Source organism: Dromiciops gliroides, chromosome 2 (genome assembly GCF_019393635.1).
Source record: "Dromiciops gliroides isolate mDroGli1 chromosome 2, mDroGli1.pri, whole genome shotgun sequence".
Lineage (NCBI taxonomy): Eukaryota > Metazoa > Chordata > Mammalia > Microbiotheria > Microbiotheriidae > Dromiciops > Dromiciops gliroides.
Genome location: NC_057862.1, coordinates 460,096,768 through 460,109,668, shown reverse-complemented (window position 1 = coordinate 460,109,668; position 12,901 = coordinate 460,096,768). Strand labels below are relative to the sequence as shown.

The window sequence follows — 12,901 nt, the reverse complement described above, 5'->3', positions numbered from 1 at the left end:
TCATTCTGGCTCTTGAAAGCTGATTGTTAAATTTTCAGTGTGAGCTTTTATATGTCAGAAATCAGCTAACACTACAAATCAGGGCTTGATTGGCTGTTTTCTTAATTCTTTGGACTTGAAGAGGTGAGGGAGGAAATGCAAAGGACTCAGATTCGCCAGAAAAGTGTGTCTGGCATTTTCAGAGATCCAGTTGTTAAATGCTTGCCAACATACTCCTGACTACAACCCACTGGCTATAACCCCCTTAAAAATTTACAAAGACCACCTGTTTCTTCCCAGAGAGGTTTTAGAATGATCTGTGCATTTCATTCATCCAGGCTATTTCCAACACAGCAAGGAGCCTGATCATCGTGACTTGTCTGTTAACGCTGTAGATGGGCCAAGATTCATGACTTGACTAGAAAAATCAAAATGTTGACCTCAAATGCCAAAGCTGAGTTCCAACCTTAAATATCATTATTTCTGTCTTAGTGTAATAGAAAGTCACCTGGATATGGAAACAGAGGATTTGAGGTAAAATCTAGGCTTTCCTCTTTTATTATCCATGAGATCGCAAGCTAGTGACTATGTGAGGCTGAATTTGAATTTGGGTTTTCCTGACTCCAGGTCAGCATTCTATCCAGTGTGCTACCTAATCATCTCAACTAATAAGTGTCCAGTTCAAGACTTGAACCTGGAACCTTCCTAATTCCAAGCCCAGAGCTCCATTCACTCCTCTGTGTTGCCTCAGAAACCATCTAGTTCACCCCTAATTGAATAGGAATGAACTATGTTCTAGAAAATGCTCATTCAGCCTTCACTTCCAGTGAGGATTCCCCCTACCTCTGAAAGCAGCTGATTCCACTTCAGGAGAACAATAACTGTTAGGAAGATTTCCTCCAAATGGAGCTAAATCTGTCTCTGCAAATTCCATCCTTTGCTCCATAGTTCTGCCTTCTGGGCCAAGCTGCACAATCCCTCATGCATACGATAGCCCTTCAAACATTTGAAGACAGGCCACATAAAATGAAAGGCTTGGCCTAACTGGTTTGTGTGGTTGATCCTATGCCCCCTCCCCACAGAATTTGTTCTGATTAAATATTCCCAGTTTCTTCATCAGGTCTTCATGTGGCATGAGCACAAGGAAGGCCCTTTGCCATCTGGATCATTCTCTTCTGGATGCCCTCCAGCTTATCAACGTGTTCTCCTAAAACATGGTGCCCAGAAATGAATATGCTGGTCCAGATGTCTCCTGACAAGGGCAGAATACATAAAAACCATTGCTTCCCTTGTTGTGACTCAACCACGGTTATAGGTAAATTGATTGTAAAGTCAATGGGTTAAGTAGAAAGTTAAATGATTTGGCCAAGTTCACACAGCTAATGAGTAGTAGAGCTACAAATCTAAGCCAGGTCTCCTGACTCCAGGTATGGTGCTCTCTCTCTCCTACCTACACTGCCCCACAGCCTCCCTTTCTCATAACAGAATATATAAGTAGTGGGCTTTATCATTAAAAAATGGAAGACTTAAAAGAAATTCAATTCAACAAACATCTATTAAGTTATGTGCTACAGAAGCAGCCTGGTGTAGTAGCCCTTGGAGCCAGGAATATCTGGGTTCAAGTATTACGTCCGACACATCCTGGCCAAGTGACTCAGGGCAAGTCAGTGTTCTAGGCAGCTTTCTGAGACTAGAACTTGGTGAGAAGTTCTAGTCTCAGATGGAAACAAGCATTTATAAAGCGCCTACTACGTGCGAGGCACTATGCTTAGCACTTTACAAATACAATTTCTTTGAAGTTCCTCACTAGGAGCTCCTGGCCCCAGTAAAATCACAGGCCCAGGCTCTATCCCTATGTGCTCCATACTAGGGATACCAAAAATAGATATGGCATTGGCCCTGCTTTTCAGGAGCCCAGTTCTAACTATCTAACCATCTAAAGGGGGAAGGAAAAGTACACAAATAATTTAGACATAAGACAAAACAAGATAAGAAAAGTCCAGGCAATGTGAGAAATTTCATCAGAGAGAGAAGAAATCACTTTCACTGGAGGAGGGAGAGGAGGAAAGAATCAGTGAAATCCATGACTACCTGGTCAACTCCCTTCTGCTCAGGGAATTTGGTTCATGGCATGTAGCCCGTGTTAGGGACTACCCTAGCCACCTCCTCTGGGCATAGACTTTGGGAAAACATAGAACTTTAGATTTGGAAGGGCCCTTAGAGGCAATAATGCTATTTATTATTAAGCCAGGTATTTATAGAGCCCTTCAAGGTTGATAAATCTCCCAATACCCCTATGAAACAGGTGCTACCACTATGCTTGCTCCTATTTTATAGATAAGGAAAGTGAAATTCAGAGAGGTTCATTGATTTGCTCTCAGTCACACAGCCAGTAAGAGGCAGAACCAAGATTGGAACTCTGGGCTCCGGACTTCAGTGAAGTCTTCCCCGAGATAAGCTGCTTTTGCTACAATTTTTAACTAAAGCACAAATCTCTGGAGCATCCTTGACAAGGGGTTATAGAGCATGGCACAGAAGGAGAGCTGGCGTTGGAACCAGAAGACCTCGCCTTGCTGCTTGATCCTTGTGTGACTCTAGATGAGTCCCTTCCCCTCCCTGGGGCTCAGCTTCCCCATCTGCAAAGTGAGAGGGTTGGATTACATGGTCTGTGATGTTCTTTTTACTTCAATTCTATAGTCCTATGTACTTCAAGTGACAGAGAACTCACTACCTTCCAAGGTAGCATATTCCATTATCAACTGCCTCTAATTGTTGGAAGTTTCTTTAACTGAGCTAAAGTCCTTTTCCTTGATTGTCAGCAGCTTCCTGGGAACAAAAAAATGCCCTCCATGACACACCTGTTTCCAGGAGTTATGTCTGAGTCATCTCCAGCCCAACTAAAAACTAAGTAATTAAAATGCCCTTGTTGACATCTTCAGCTCATCCATGGGCAATCCATCACATCTGTTGTATCTTCCACCTTGGAAGGTTTAGAGATTGGTCATTCAATTGCCTGGTTATTAAAAGGGTAGTAGCAGAAGGGAATACAGACAGAGGTGAGACTGGGTTAGGAATTTGGATGCATAACTCTCAACTAAGAACAGTCTTCAGTTGAGCACCTATCTCCTCTTGGTTTTCTAGTTCCCAAGAACGTCACCTTCCCCTATGAACTGGTCCTGTGATGTCTTCAGCTAGTAGGTGGATCCTTTCTTCTTGAAGGGCTCACCCTGAAGGAGGCCACTCCCCCATGGCACAGTAGAAATAATCATTCACATCCATTGTGCTTTAAAGTCTTTGGAGAGGGGTCAGCTAGGTGGCGCAGTGGATAAAGCACCAGCCTTGGATTCAGTAGTACCTGAGTTCGAATCCAGCCTCAGACACTAGACACTTACTAGCTGTGTGACCCTGGGCAAGTCACTTAACCCCAATTGCCCCGGCAAAAAAAGGTCTTTGGAGAGCTTTCTTTACAACACCCAAGTGGGTATATAATACAAATATTAACACTCCCATTCTGTAGTTGGGGAAATGATGACTCAGAGAGGTTAAGGGACTTACCTAGGGTCAAACCACCAGCCAGTGTTAGAACTGGGCTTGAAATAAAGGTCTCTAACTCCAAAAAGAATGCTTTCTCCACTACACCATGCTGAACAAGACCCAGTATTAGAAGAACAGCCCTACCTTTGTCACCAATATATGATGGAATGTAGGAGGATCCTCTAGGTCAGGGGCTATTTCATTTTTATCTTTATAGCTCCAGTACCTGGCACAGAGTAGGTACCTAATAATTGCTCATGGATTGATTGGTTGATGAAGGAATGGAGGGGCTATGAGCTGTATTGGTGAAGGAAATACCCACAACAACTAAAATCATAATTTTTTGAAGAACAATGATATTCACTGGTGGATCACACCCAAGACTGCAGCAGATCTCTAGGAAAATTGAATACCTAAGTGGATACTGCAATTTCTTGCAGCCTCTTCCCTGTATAATACACAGACACTCACTGGCTCATTCTCCTGTCATCTCTGAAAAAACATTCCAGCCATGTGATTTCTGTCCACCATCTCTAATTTCCAGAAGGAATGACTGAATAATCCGCTAGTCTCCAACTAGTAAGCCAACATCTAGTAGTGGACCTCAAAATGTTACTTTTTGGGATAGAGCACCGGCCCTGGAGTCAGGAGTACCTGAGTTCAAATCCGGCCTCAGACACTTAACACTTACTAGCTGTGTGACCCTGGGCAAGTCACTTAACCCCAATTGCCTCACTAAAAAAAATGTTACTTGTTAGCTAGCCATGCCAGCTGCCATTGTCTGCCCCCTCACTGCTAGCATGCTTCCAACTTTTGCTGAGGTTTCTTGTTAGACAGGGAATCACCCCACCCCTCTCTGCTCAGGGTCTTCATTGTCATCACACTCTTCCCCTGCATCCCACCGTAACACCTGTGGTAATGTTAAAGCTTCTGAAAACGACAAGTATTCCCTTTAGGACACCAGGAAGGGATGAGAGCCAATGATATTTGGGTCCTTAGAGAGTAGGTGATTTAGAGGAAGGCCCATAGAACACTGAATGTTAGAAAAGGACCTTAGAATCCAAAATGTCTGAAATAAGAGGAAAGACTTTTAAGGTTCCAAAACAACCAATGATCTCTTAGTTGTCAAAGTCAATGGCCTTTTCTCAGTCCTCATTCTCCTTGGCCTCTCTTCAGTCTTTGACCCTGTGGCTCACTCTCTCCTCCTTGAAGCTCTCTTCTCTCTCGGTTTTCAGGACAATACTCACTCCTGGCTCTCCTCCTACTCATCTGACCACTCCCCCTGTCTCCTTGGCTGGATCCTTCTCCGGATCATGCCCTCTAACCATAGGTGTCCTTCAGGGTTCCATCTTGGGCCCTCTTCTCTTGTCCCACTGTGGTACTTCACTTAGTGATCTTTTTAGTTCTCATGAATGTAATGACCATCCCTGTGCTAATGATTTTCCAATATACCTATCTTGCCCTAGATTTTTTGGTGACCTCCTAGTATCACATCTGCAACTACCTTTCAGATATCTCAACCTGGATGTCCAGTAGACATTTTAAATTAAACTGGAATCATTATCTTTTCTCCTTTCTCCTACCTTCCATATTACTGTAGAGGGTAAGACGGTCCTCCTGGTCTGCCAGGCTTGCTACCTAGGAGTCATCCTTGACTCCTCATTATCTCTGCCTCCCCGCTTCCCATGTCCAATCTGTTGCTAGGTCTATACATTTCGCTTTTGCAACATCTCTCAAATATGCCCCATTCTTCCCTCTGCCACTGCTCTCCACTTGAGGCAGGCGATCCAGCTATGCAATCAAGTCTCTCCCTATTCCAACCCATTCTCAATTCAGTCTCCAAAATGATTTTCCTAAAGTATAAATCCAACCATGTTACTCTACCTTCCCTGCTCAAAAAACTCCAGTGGCTTCCTATTACCTGCAGGATCAAATGCTAAATGTTCTGTTTGGAATTCAAAACCCTTCATAACCTAGTCACCTCCTACCTTTCCAGTCTTCTTACCCTTTCCTCCCTGACATAGACTTTTTTATTTTTAAATTTTTTTGGTGAGGCAATTGGGGTTAAGTGACTTGCCCAGGGTCACACGGCTAGTAAATGTTAAGTGTCTGCGGCGGGATTTGAACTCAGGTCCTCCTGACTCCAGGGCCGGTGCTCTATCCACTGTGCCACCTAGCTGCCCCCGACATAGACTTTTTGATTCAGTGACCCTGGCTTCCTGTTTGTTCCACAAACAAGATATCTATCACTTAGTTCAGGCACTTTCTCTGGCTCTCCCACTATGCTTGGAACACTCCCCCTCCTTAACTCTCTCTACAGACTTCAATGGCTTCCTTTAAGTTCCAAATTCAATCTCATCTTTTATAGGAAGCCTTTTCTAACTCCTAATTCTAGTGCCTTTCTTCTTTTAATTTCCTATTTATCCTGCATATGGCTTGCTTTGTATATATTTGTTTGAGTGTTGTCTCCCCCATTAGATTGTAATTCCTTGAGGGCAGGGACTGTCCTTTTCCTCTTTTTTGAATCTCTAGCACTTAGCAAAGTGCTTGGCATATAGTAGGCATGGAATTAATGTTTATTGATTGAAAATATTTATTGATTATCATTGAGTCTAATTGTTTCATTTTACAGAGGCTCAAATTAGGGGAGATGACTTGCCAAAGGTCACACAGCTATTTAATGACTGGCATAGATATGTAACTCAGGAGTCTTGACTCTCAGGACAGTGCTGAAGACTTCAGCTACTTCCATTGAAAAGAAAAGATCCCAGAGTGAACAGGGAGTTATATCTGTTGGTTCAAAAGATGACCCCAAACAAGAGCTGGAGCTACAGTATCAACACGCACACACTCCCATGACTGGAGGGATTGGTAATCCAAGGAATAAGTAGACATAGGAGCCAAAAGAAAAATTGCAGAAGCAGGAGGGAAATGGTGAATAAAAATTACAGCGAATATTTCAAGGAACAGAAAAAAGATGTGCAAATATATTCATAACCAACAGTAGATAAAAGAGAAAACTGATCCATTACAAGAGGTAATGGGAATTAGAGATAAGTGATAAAAGAGAGGTTTGTCAAATAGTCTTCTCCTTTCTTTTTATTTTTACTTCTGCTGTGTTATGGGAAAGGAGTTCAGAACAGCCCACTTCCATAGCAATCGTGTCTGACAACAAGGGGAAACAAGGCTGGATTGGCAGTGGCTAAGAATGGGGAAAGTGGGGAGAAAACCAGACAGTCACAGGGATGGGACCCAAGTAACCTAGTACCTCATGTTCTTCAAGGAGGACAGGAAGAGAGCAATTAGTGAAATATTACCCGGTATTTTTAGAAGCTCTTTGATAACAGGTCAAATACCTCAAAGATGTGAGACACCGAGAAATTGGCAAACACAGCATCATTATCCCAAAGACAACGGCAGTCAGTAAGGCAGCAGTGAGTAATGACGGCAGGAATCAGCCTCGACACTGCCTAAGGACCAGCCTGAGATGGGCAAGGGAACACCTTGAGGACTCTAATTTAATTGGGCCTGCCAGTTGCTGACTGATCACAGAATTTTAGAGCTGGAAGGGACCTTAGAGATGACTGAGTCCAATCCCCTTGTTTTACATAGGAGGAAACTGATATCTGAGGAGAAGTGGGAGATTGTCCAAGGTCACACAGGAAGTTGGCAGAAGGAGATGGGACCACTGCCTTAGATTGGAAAGCAAGATGAACTGTCGTGTTGGCCTGATAAGGCTAAGAAATCATGGAGAATCATGAGAAATCAGACATCTTTATAATGAAAACCATGATGATGTAGAGAAAAGAGCACCGGACCGTGAGTCAGGAGATATGAGTTCTTGTCTCTGCTATACCATTAGCTCACATATGGGTATGTATGTGTGTATAATGTGTCTTTGAACAAGGTCTTTCTCCTCGCTGAGACTCAGTTTTCTCAGCTATAAAATGGGGGAGTTGGACTAATGATCATTGAAGTTTTTTCCAATTCTTCCTTCCTGAATTTCTATTATTCCCATAGATTATTCATAGATTAGGAAGATGCTCCTGACTAGTGGACTTGAAATTATATCTGAAGCATTCTTCAAAACAATCCTGTGGTAGGTGGTAAGAGTATTATTGTCTTCATTTTACAGATGAGGAAATCCAAGCCCAGAGAGATGAAGTGACTTGACTACAATTACATTAGATATCCAAGGTAACTCATCTCCTTTCCCCTCTTACTTCAGGATGGCCCAAATACCAGATATTTATTGGTATTATAAACTTTTAAAAGAACAAAGTGGAATGGTTTGTCAGAGTTTTAAAAATTGAATTCCCTATGTGGTTATTAGCATGAGAGGGGAGATCATGCTATATGAAGATTGGTCAAAGTTACTAGGGAATTTTATCCTGGGAAAAAGAAGATTTAGGGTGTACATGAGAGCTATTTTATATATGTTTGAAGGTCTGTCACATGGGAAATGAATTGCACTTGTTCTGTTTAGCTGAAGAGGGCCGAACTAGGGAGATCGGAAGTTGTAAAGAGGCCAAATTAGGCTTGATGTCAGGAAAAAAAAACTTCCTGACAATCAATCAGAGCTCTTCAGAAGTAGGCTGGGCTGCCTTGGGAAGTAGTGGTCCCCCAACTCCACTGAAGAGCTTTAAGCTTCTGTTTGACTAACTACCTATCCAATATTTGGTAATGGGGACTCTTGTTGAGGCACTGATTGAACAACATAATCTCTGAGACCCTTTCCAGCTCTGAGATTCCGTGGTTCTTCCGAAAGCAAGATCCTGCTGTAGTTGTGGCTACTTACAAACTCCAAATAGCACTGGCTCAGTGGGACTGACCCTGTTGGTGGAAATCATCAGCAGTTGTCACCTCTAATGGATTTGACAGCAAGGAGGTTTCTGCTTCAGTTCACCTCCATGATAATAAAATATCCCTGAGCCCCTTCCTGATCAACTATGGACAGTTCTAGCTGCTCAACAAAAGGGGAGAATTTAGCTTAACATCAGGAAGGAACCTTAGTAACTTCATCAGATCCACTTCCCTCTCAATGGCACAAGGCTAGGTTCTCTTGTTTCTTCCCACCATGCAGTTTCCCAGAACTTCCACTAGATTTCTGAAACCCTCAAAGACTGGATTAGGGAATAAAGGATAGAGGAGGAGGAGGAAAGGAAAACTGGGCTGGATAGGGGTGGGCAGAAGTAGGGGGCAGAGGGGGAGAGAGAGAGAGAGAGAGAGAGAGAGAGAGAGAGAGAGAGAGAGAGAGAGAGAGAGAGAGAGAGAGACTATAGGGGGTGGGGATTCTCATATCTGGTAGGTCAACCCAGTAACAGCCTTAACATTCTACTTCTTCCGATTCTTTCCAGCCTAACCCTGGCTAAAGAAAATTCCACAACACAAATTTGTCAGGAATGAAGATAACCAGTTCTCTCCCAGGAACACATAGAGGTCACAAGAGGATTAACCCAAGATGCCTCTTGTAAACCCACATGCTCAATGACCTCTTGACAGATACTGACCCTTACCAAGATAGGAAGGTACCTCTCCTCTCCCCTCCCTCATTCTGAGAATGGGGAAGCACAAAATGATAAGACATTTAAAGATTTATTAGCAAGTCAGAATCTAAAGGAAACCCCCTACCTCACACCTTGAAATAGCAAGATAAATCCACTGAGCCGAAGTAAGCATCTTACTGGAGGCTTTTTGGGCACGAACTTCCCAAGACCTGTTACTGGATTATAGTCACGGCCTCAGAAATAAATAAAGAGGACAGTGCATAAGAGCAAGAAATGAAAATAAGAACTAACCCTAAGATGGGCTAGTTCTTCTTTGGGACAAGAAATCCCATGGGAGTAAACCATTTTAGGCAATTCTTCACTCCCTACCCCACCTCCTTTACTTTCCCCATCAAATTTTAGTGGGAAAGAGAACATTCTTTTTCATATCTGGACTAGAGAACCAATGTTGTGACTGATCTGGGGGAGTGTGGAGAAGCCCCCCCCCCCATGGGTCATTGAAGAAAAGCTCAGCCTCTTAAAGTAGAGGAGGAAAATGAAGAGGGTGAGGCTGTTGTTTCTGCTGCTCATTCCCACCCTAGAGTTCACAACCTGCTTCTCAAGTATCTCTCTCTTTTTCTCTTTCTGTCCCTCATTACCACGAAGTTCCCAAAGACAGTCTCTGAGGCTGCTCTCCTCCTCCCCTTTTGGTCACGGCTTTTCCCCAGGAGAAAAGAGACTTTCCCTGGCCCAGACTTACCTTGGCAGCCACAGAAGAGTTGGGCTTCTCCAGTAGGTCCCATAGCTTCTTCCTCTTCTCAGCGCAGCATGTATTGTCAAATTCCTCTCCCTCTCGCTCCCGAAGGGTCTCTGCTTCCCTCTTCAACTCCTCATTCATTTGCTCCTTTTTCTGGTGGTACCTAGCCTGGCAGCAGGACTCTAGGTAAATCTCATCGATGCCCCAGTAGTCCAGTTCTTGGCTGAACGAGAGCGCACACATCTCTTCCATCATGTGCAGCTTGCCAGTGCGGTAGAAGTTCAGAATAGATGTGAAGGCTCCCGGGTGACGGTCGAAGAAGTATTCGTTGCCGTCCAGGCTGTAATCGTCGCAGACGTCCATGAGCGAGTCGTGAGTGTTACAGTCTCTTAGTCGACCCAGCCGTGTGCGGGGCAGGCGGTCCAGGGTCCGCCACAGGACCTCGTGGGCCAGTCCCCCGACGTTCAGTTTGACTCGACGGGAGCATGCCTTGCTCCGGATGATCTCCATGGGGTCCGGCGGCAGGGAGGTGGTGGAACGGGAGCCATGCTTCGTCATGCCCGACGGCATCGCGGGTCTGGCCGCCGCCACTCGCCCTCCCTCCCGCCCCCCCTTGGCCCAAGTGAATAGATCAGTAAGTCCGACCTGCGACCGGGAGGGGGGCTGGGAGAGCTGGAGCCAGCCCCCTGGAGGGAGGTCTTTGTCAGCGGTGGCTCCTCCTCATGAGTCCCCCTTCACCTCCATCCCGACAGCTGCAAGACAGGAACAGAGGTCGAATTCATTGCGCCTGGGCAGGGGCGGCCTGGACCCCCAGCCCAGCCAGAGACGCCCCCCTCCCTCCCTCCCACTGTCTGTTGGTCTGGAGGCCGCTCTGTCCACCCAGTCGGCAGCACGCCTGAGCCTCAGGGCTAAGAGGCTCTGGGCTGAAGGCGGAGCGACCAGAGCGCTGTCCCTCCTGTTAGTGCTGAAGCCCGCCTCCTTCCATCTATCCCTACCCAGAGGTGAGGGGGAGGGGGGGATTGAGGCGGTACACTCAGCCTCCAGTCTGTGGCCTGGATCCCGAAGAAGAGGGGGTGGAGGAGGTTCGGGTAAGTGCCCCTGAGCTCCGAAAGAAACCCTTCCAGCTCAGGATGAAGGCGCTAGTTGAGCCCAGGGGCGCTGTCCGCCCCGTCGAAGTGCTGAACCTAATGACTTTGGGGCCTTCCATCAGAGCCTGAGAAAGGCGTCAGGGGCCCTGTTAAAGGAAAAACTTTGTGTTTTAAAAAAGATAGTTTCCATTTTTGCTCCAGAAAGCACTATATGATGAGAGGGTAAATTGCTTTGGGGCTTTCTCCCCTCCTTCCCAATTTGCCTAGAGATAAGGTAGAGACAGAGGCGAGAAGAAAGTAAATGGGGCCTGGGACCAGATAGGGTGTCCAGACAGTGGTTTTCTTAGGTCTCTGGTCCCCAGATTTTCCTCGAAGGGAACACGCCCCACACCCTCCGAGACCCCTAAGGTCTCTGAATCTCGTACTCTCCCCATCCTCAGTGACCTCTAAACCCCGGGGCGCGCCGCCCCAGCCTAACAGTGACCTGGCCAGAGGGGAATGAGAGTCAAAGGACCTGGGACCTGTGATATCTACAGATAGAGACGCACAGATACACACAGACAAACACACAGACACACATGGGGGTGGGGGAGAGGGAGCAGGAGTCCTCCCAGGCCAGCCTCATTTCTCTTCCTTTTTCTTTCCCTCCCACCTCCGCGGATCACTCCTCCTCCTCTTTTTCCCTCCTGCAGATGCTTTTTATAACTCCGGTTCTGCGCGTTTCCCCGAGCTTGGGGGGGGGGGGGGAAGAGGGGGGAAAGAGAGGGGGGGGAAGAAGAAGGCGGGGAATTGGGCTGCATTTTCTGATCTTTCAAATGTTTTTCTCCTCCTCTCTGTCCTCTTTCTTCCCGCGCACCCTGGGGAAGGGGAAGTCTCTGACCCCGACTGCCTCGACCCATCCGTGCCCCGTGCTCCCAGCTGTTTGGGAATGGTGGTGTTCCCCTCCCCCCTGCTCCCCAGCTCTCGTAGGTTTCTTCCTTTCCTTCTCTACCCCCACCCCCCGCTCCCCATCGCCCTCCACGTCCAGAGAGGAGCTGGGTACTCCAGGTTAATCAGCAAGTCAGCTCCTCCCCGCCCCCCGCCCCTGTCCCCCTGTCCCTGGCCAGTGCCCGGGAGCCGCGGCCCGGGAAGGCTGCGCTGGACTAGGGACCAGAGGGGAAGGAAAGCGTCTCCCTCTTCACACACACACTCCACCCCCACCCCGCCGCCCCGCAGCGTCCTGGCCTCCAGCAGATCTTTCCCCCCACCTCCGACACCCCCCCACCCCAACCTTCCATCCTTGCTCAGCCTCAGCCTCAGCCTCAGCTCGGTCCCCTACCTCTTCAGCGGCAGCCTCCGGTCGCCAGGGCCTTGGCATAGCCCCTGCCGGCCCCCCGCGCGGGTGGGAGCCGGGCGGGCGGAGCTCGCCCCCAGCCCGGGGGCCAGGGCTGTGCCAGGCCTCCTTCCCTCCGCTGGGCAGCCGCTTGCTGCTTTCCCCTCCGCCCAATCCCGGCTGCAAACGCGTCTTTAATCTTCAATATTCGAGTGCTGGGTCTGGTGAGTGTGTGAATGTTTGAGTGTGTGTGTATGTGTGTCTGGGTTTGTGTATGTAGCTATAAGAGGAAATGCAATTGAGGGGGAAAGGCAAGAGAAAAAACGAAGCTGCAGGCTTGCTGGGGGGACTCAATCCGGGCTGCTCGACTTCCTCTCTCGGCTTTCCTCCTGCCGCCTCTTCGCGGAGATCAACAAGTCTGGTCTGAGCCTCGGCTATTGCCTGCAATTCTGTCCCGCACTTGTTTGGAAAAGCCTTGGAAGTTGAGCAGGCAAGAGAGGCCAAACAGCGCCATCTCCAGGATGGAAGAAAGACTGAGGGCCGCATTAACTCTTGACTGGCCGGACAGAAAGAAGAGCGCATGGTGGTTTTTTTTTTTTCTGCAGGGATGGGGGTGGGGGATGAGCTCGATTCCATTCACAGAAATCACAGAATGGAAGAGATGGAAAGGATGTTGGATGTTATTTCATGTAATTTTCTCACTTCATAGTTGAGGAGACTAAGTTATGAGGGAATGTAACTTGCC

The 12,901-nt window shown here is 47.0% G+C and overlaps 1 protein-coding gene across 2 annotated transcripts in view; it reads right to left on the bottom strand.

The window, feature by feature from the left end:
- The window catches only part of KCNB1 (potassium voltage-gated channel subfamily B member 1), a 135,008-nt gene extending 122,365 nt beyond the window's left edge, over positions 1-12,643 (bottom strand). The window contains exons 1-2 of one of the 2 annotated variants that reach the window (XM_043984334.1): positions 12,163-12,643; positions 9,760-10,508 (exon numbers count right to left, since the gene is read on the bottom strand). In XM_043984334.1, coding sequence (XP_043840269.1) covers positions 9,760-10,326 — 567 coding nt within the window. In that variant the 5' untranslated portion in view covers positions 10,327-10,508; positions 12,163-12,643. Of the gene's footprint in view, positions 1-9,759; positions 10,509-11,422; positions 11,481-12,162 lie in introns of those variants that run through there. The other variant, XM_043984335.1, reaches the window with a different exon arrangement.
- Between the last annotated feature and the right edge of the window lie 258 nt (positions 12,644-12,901).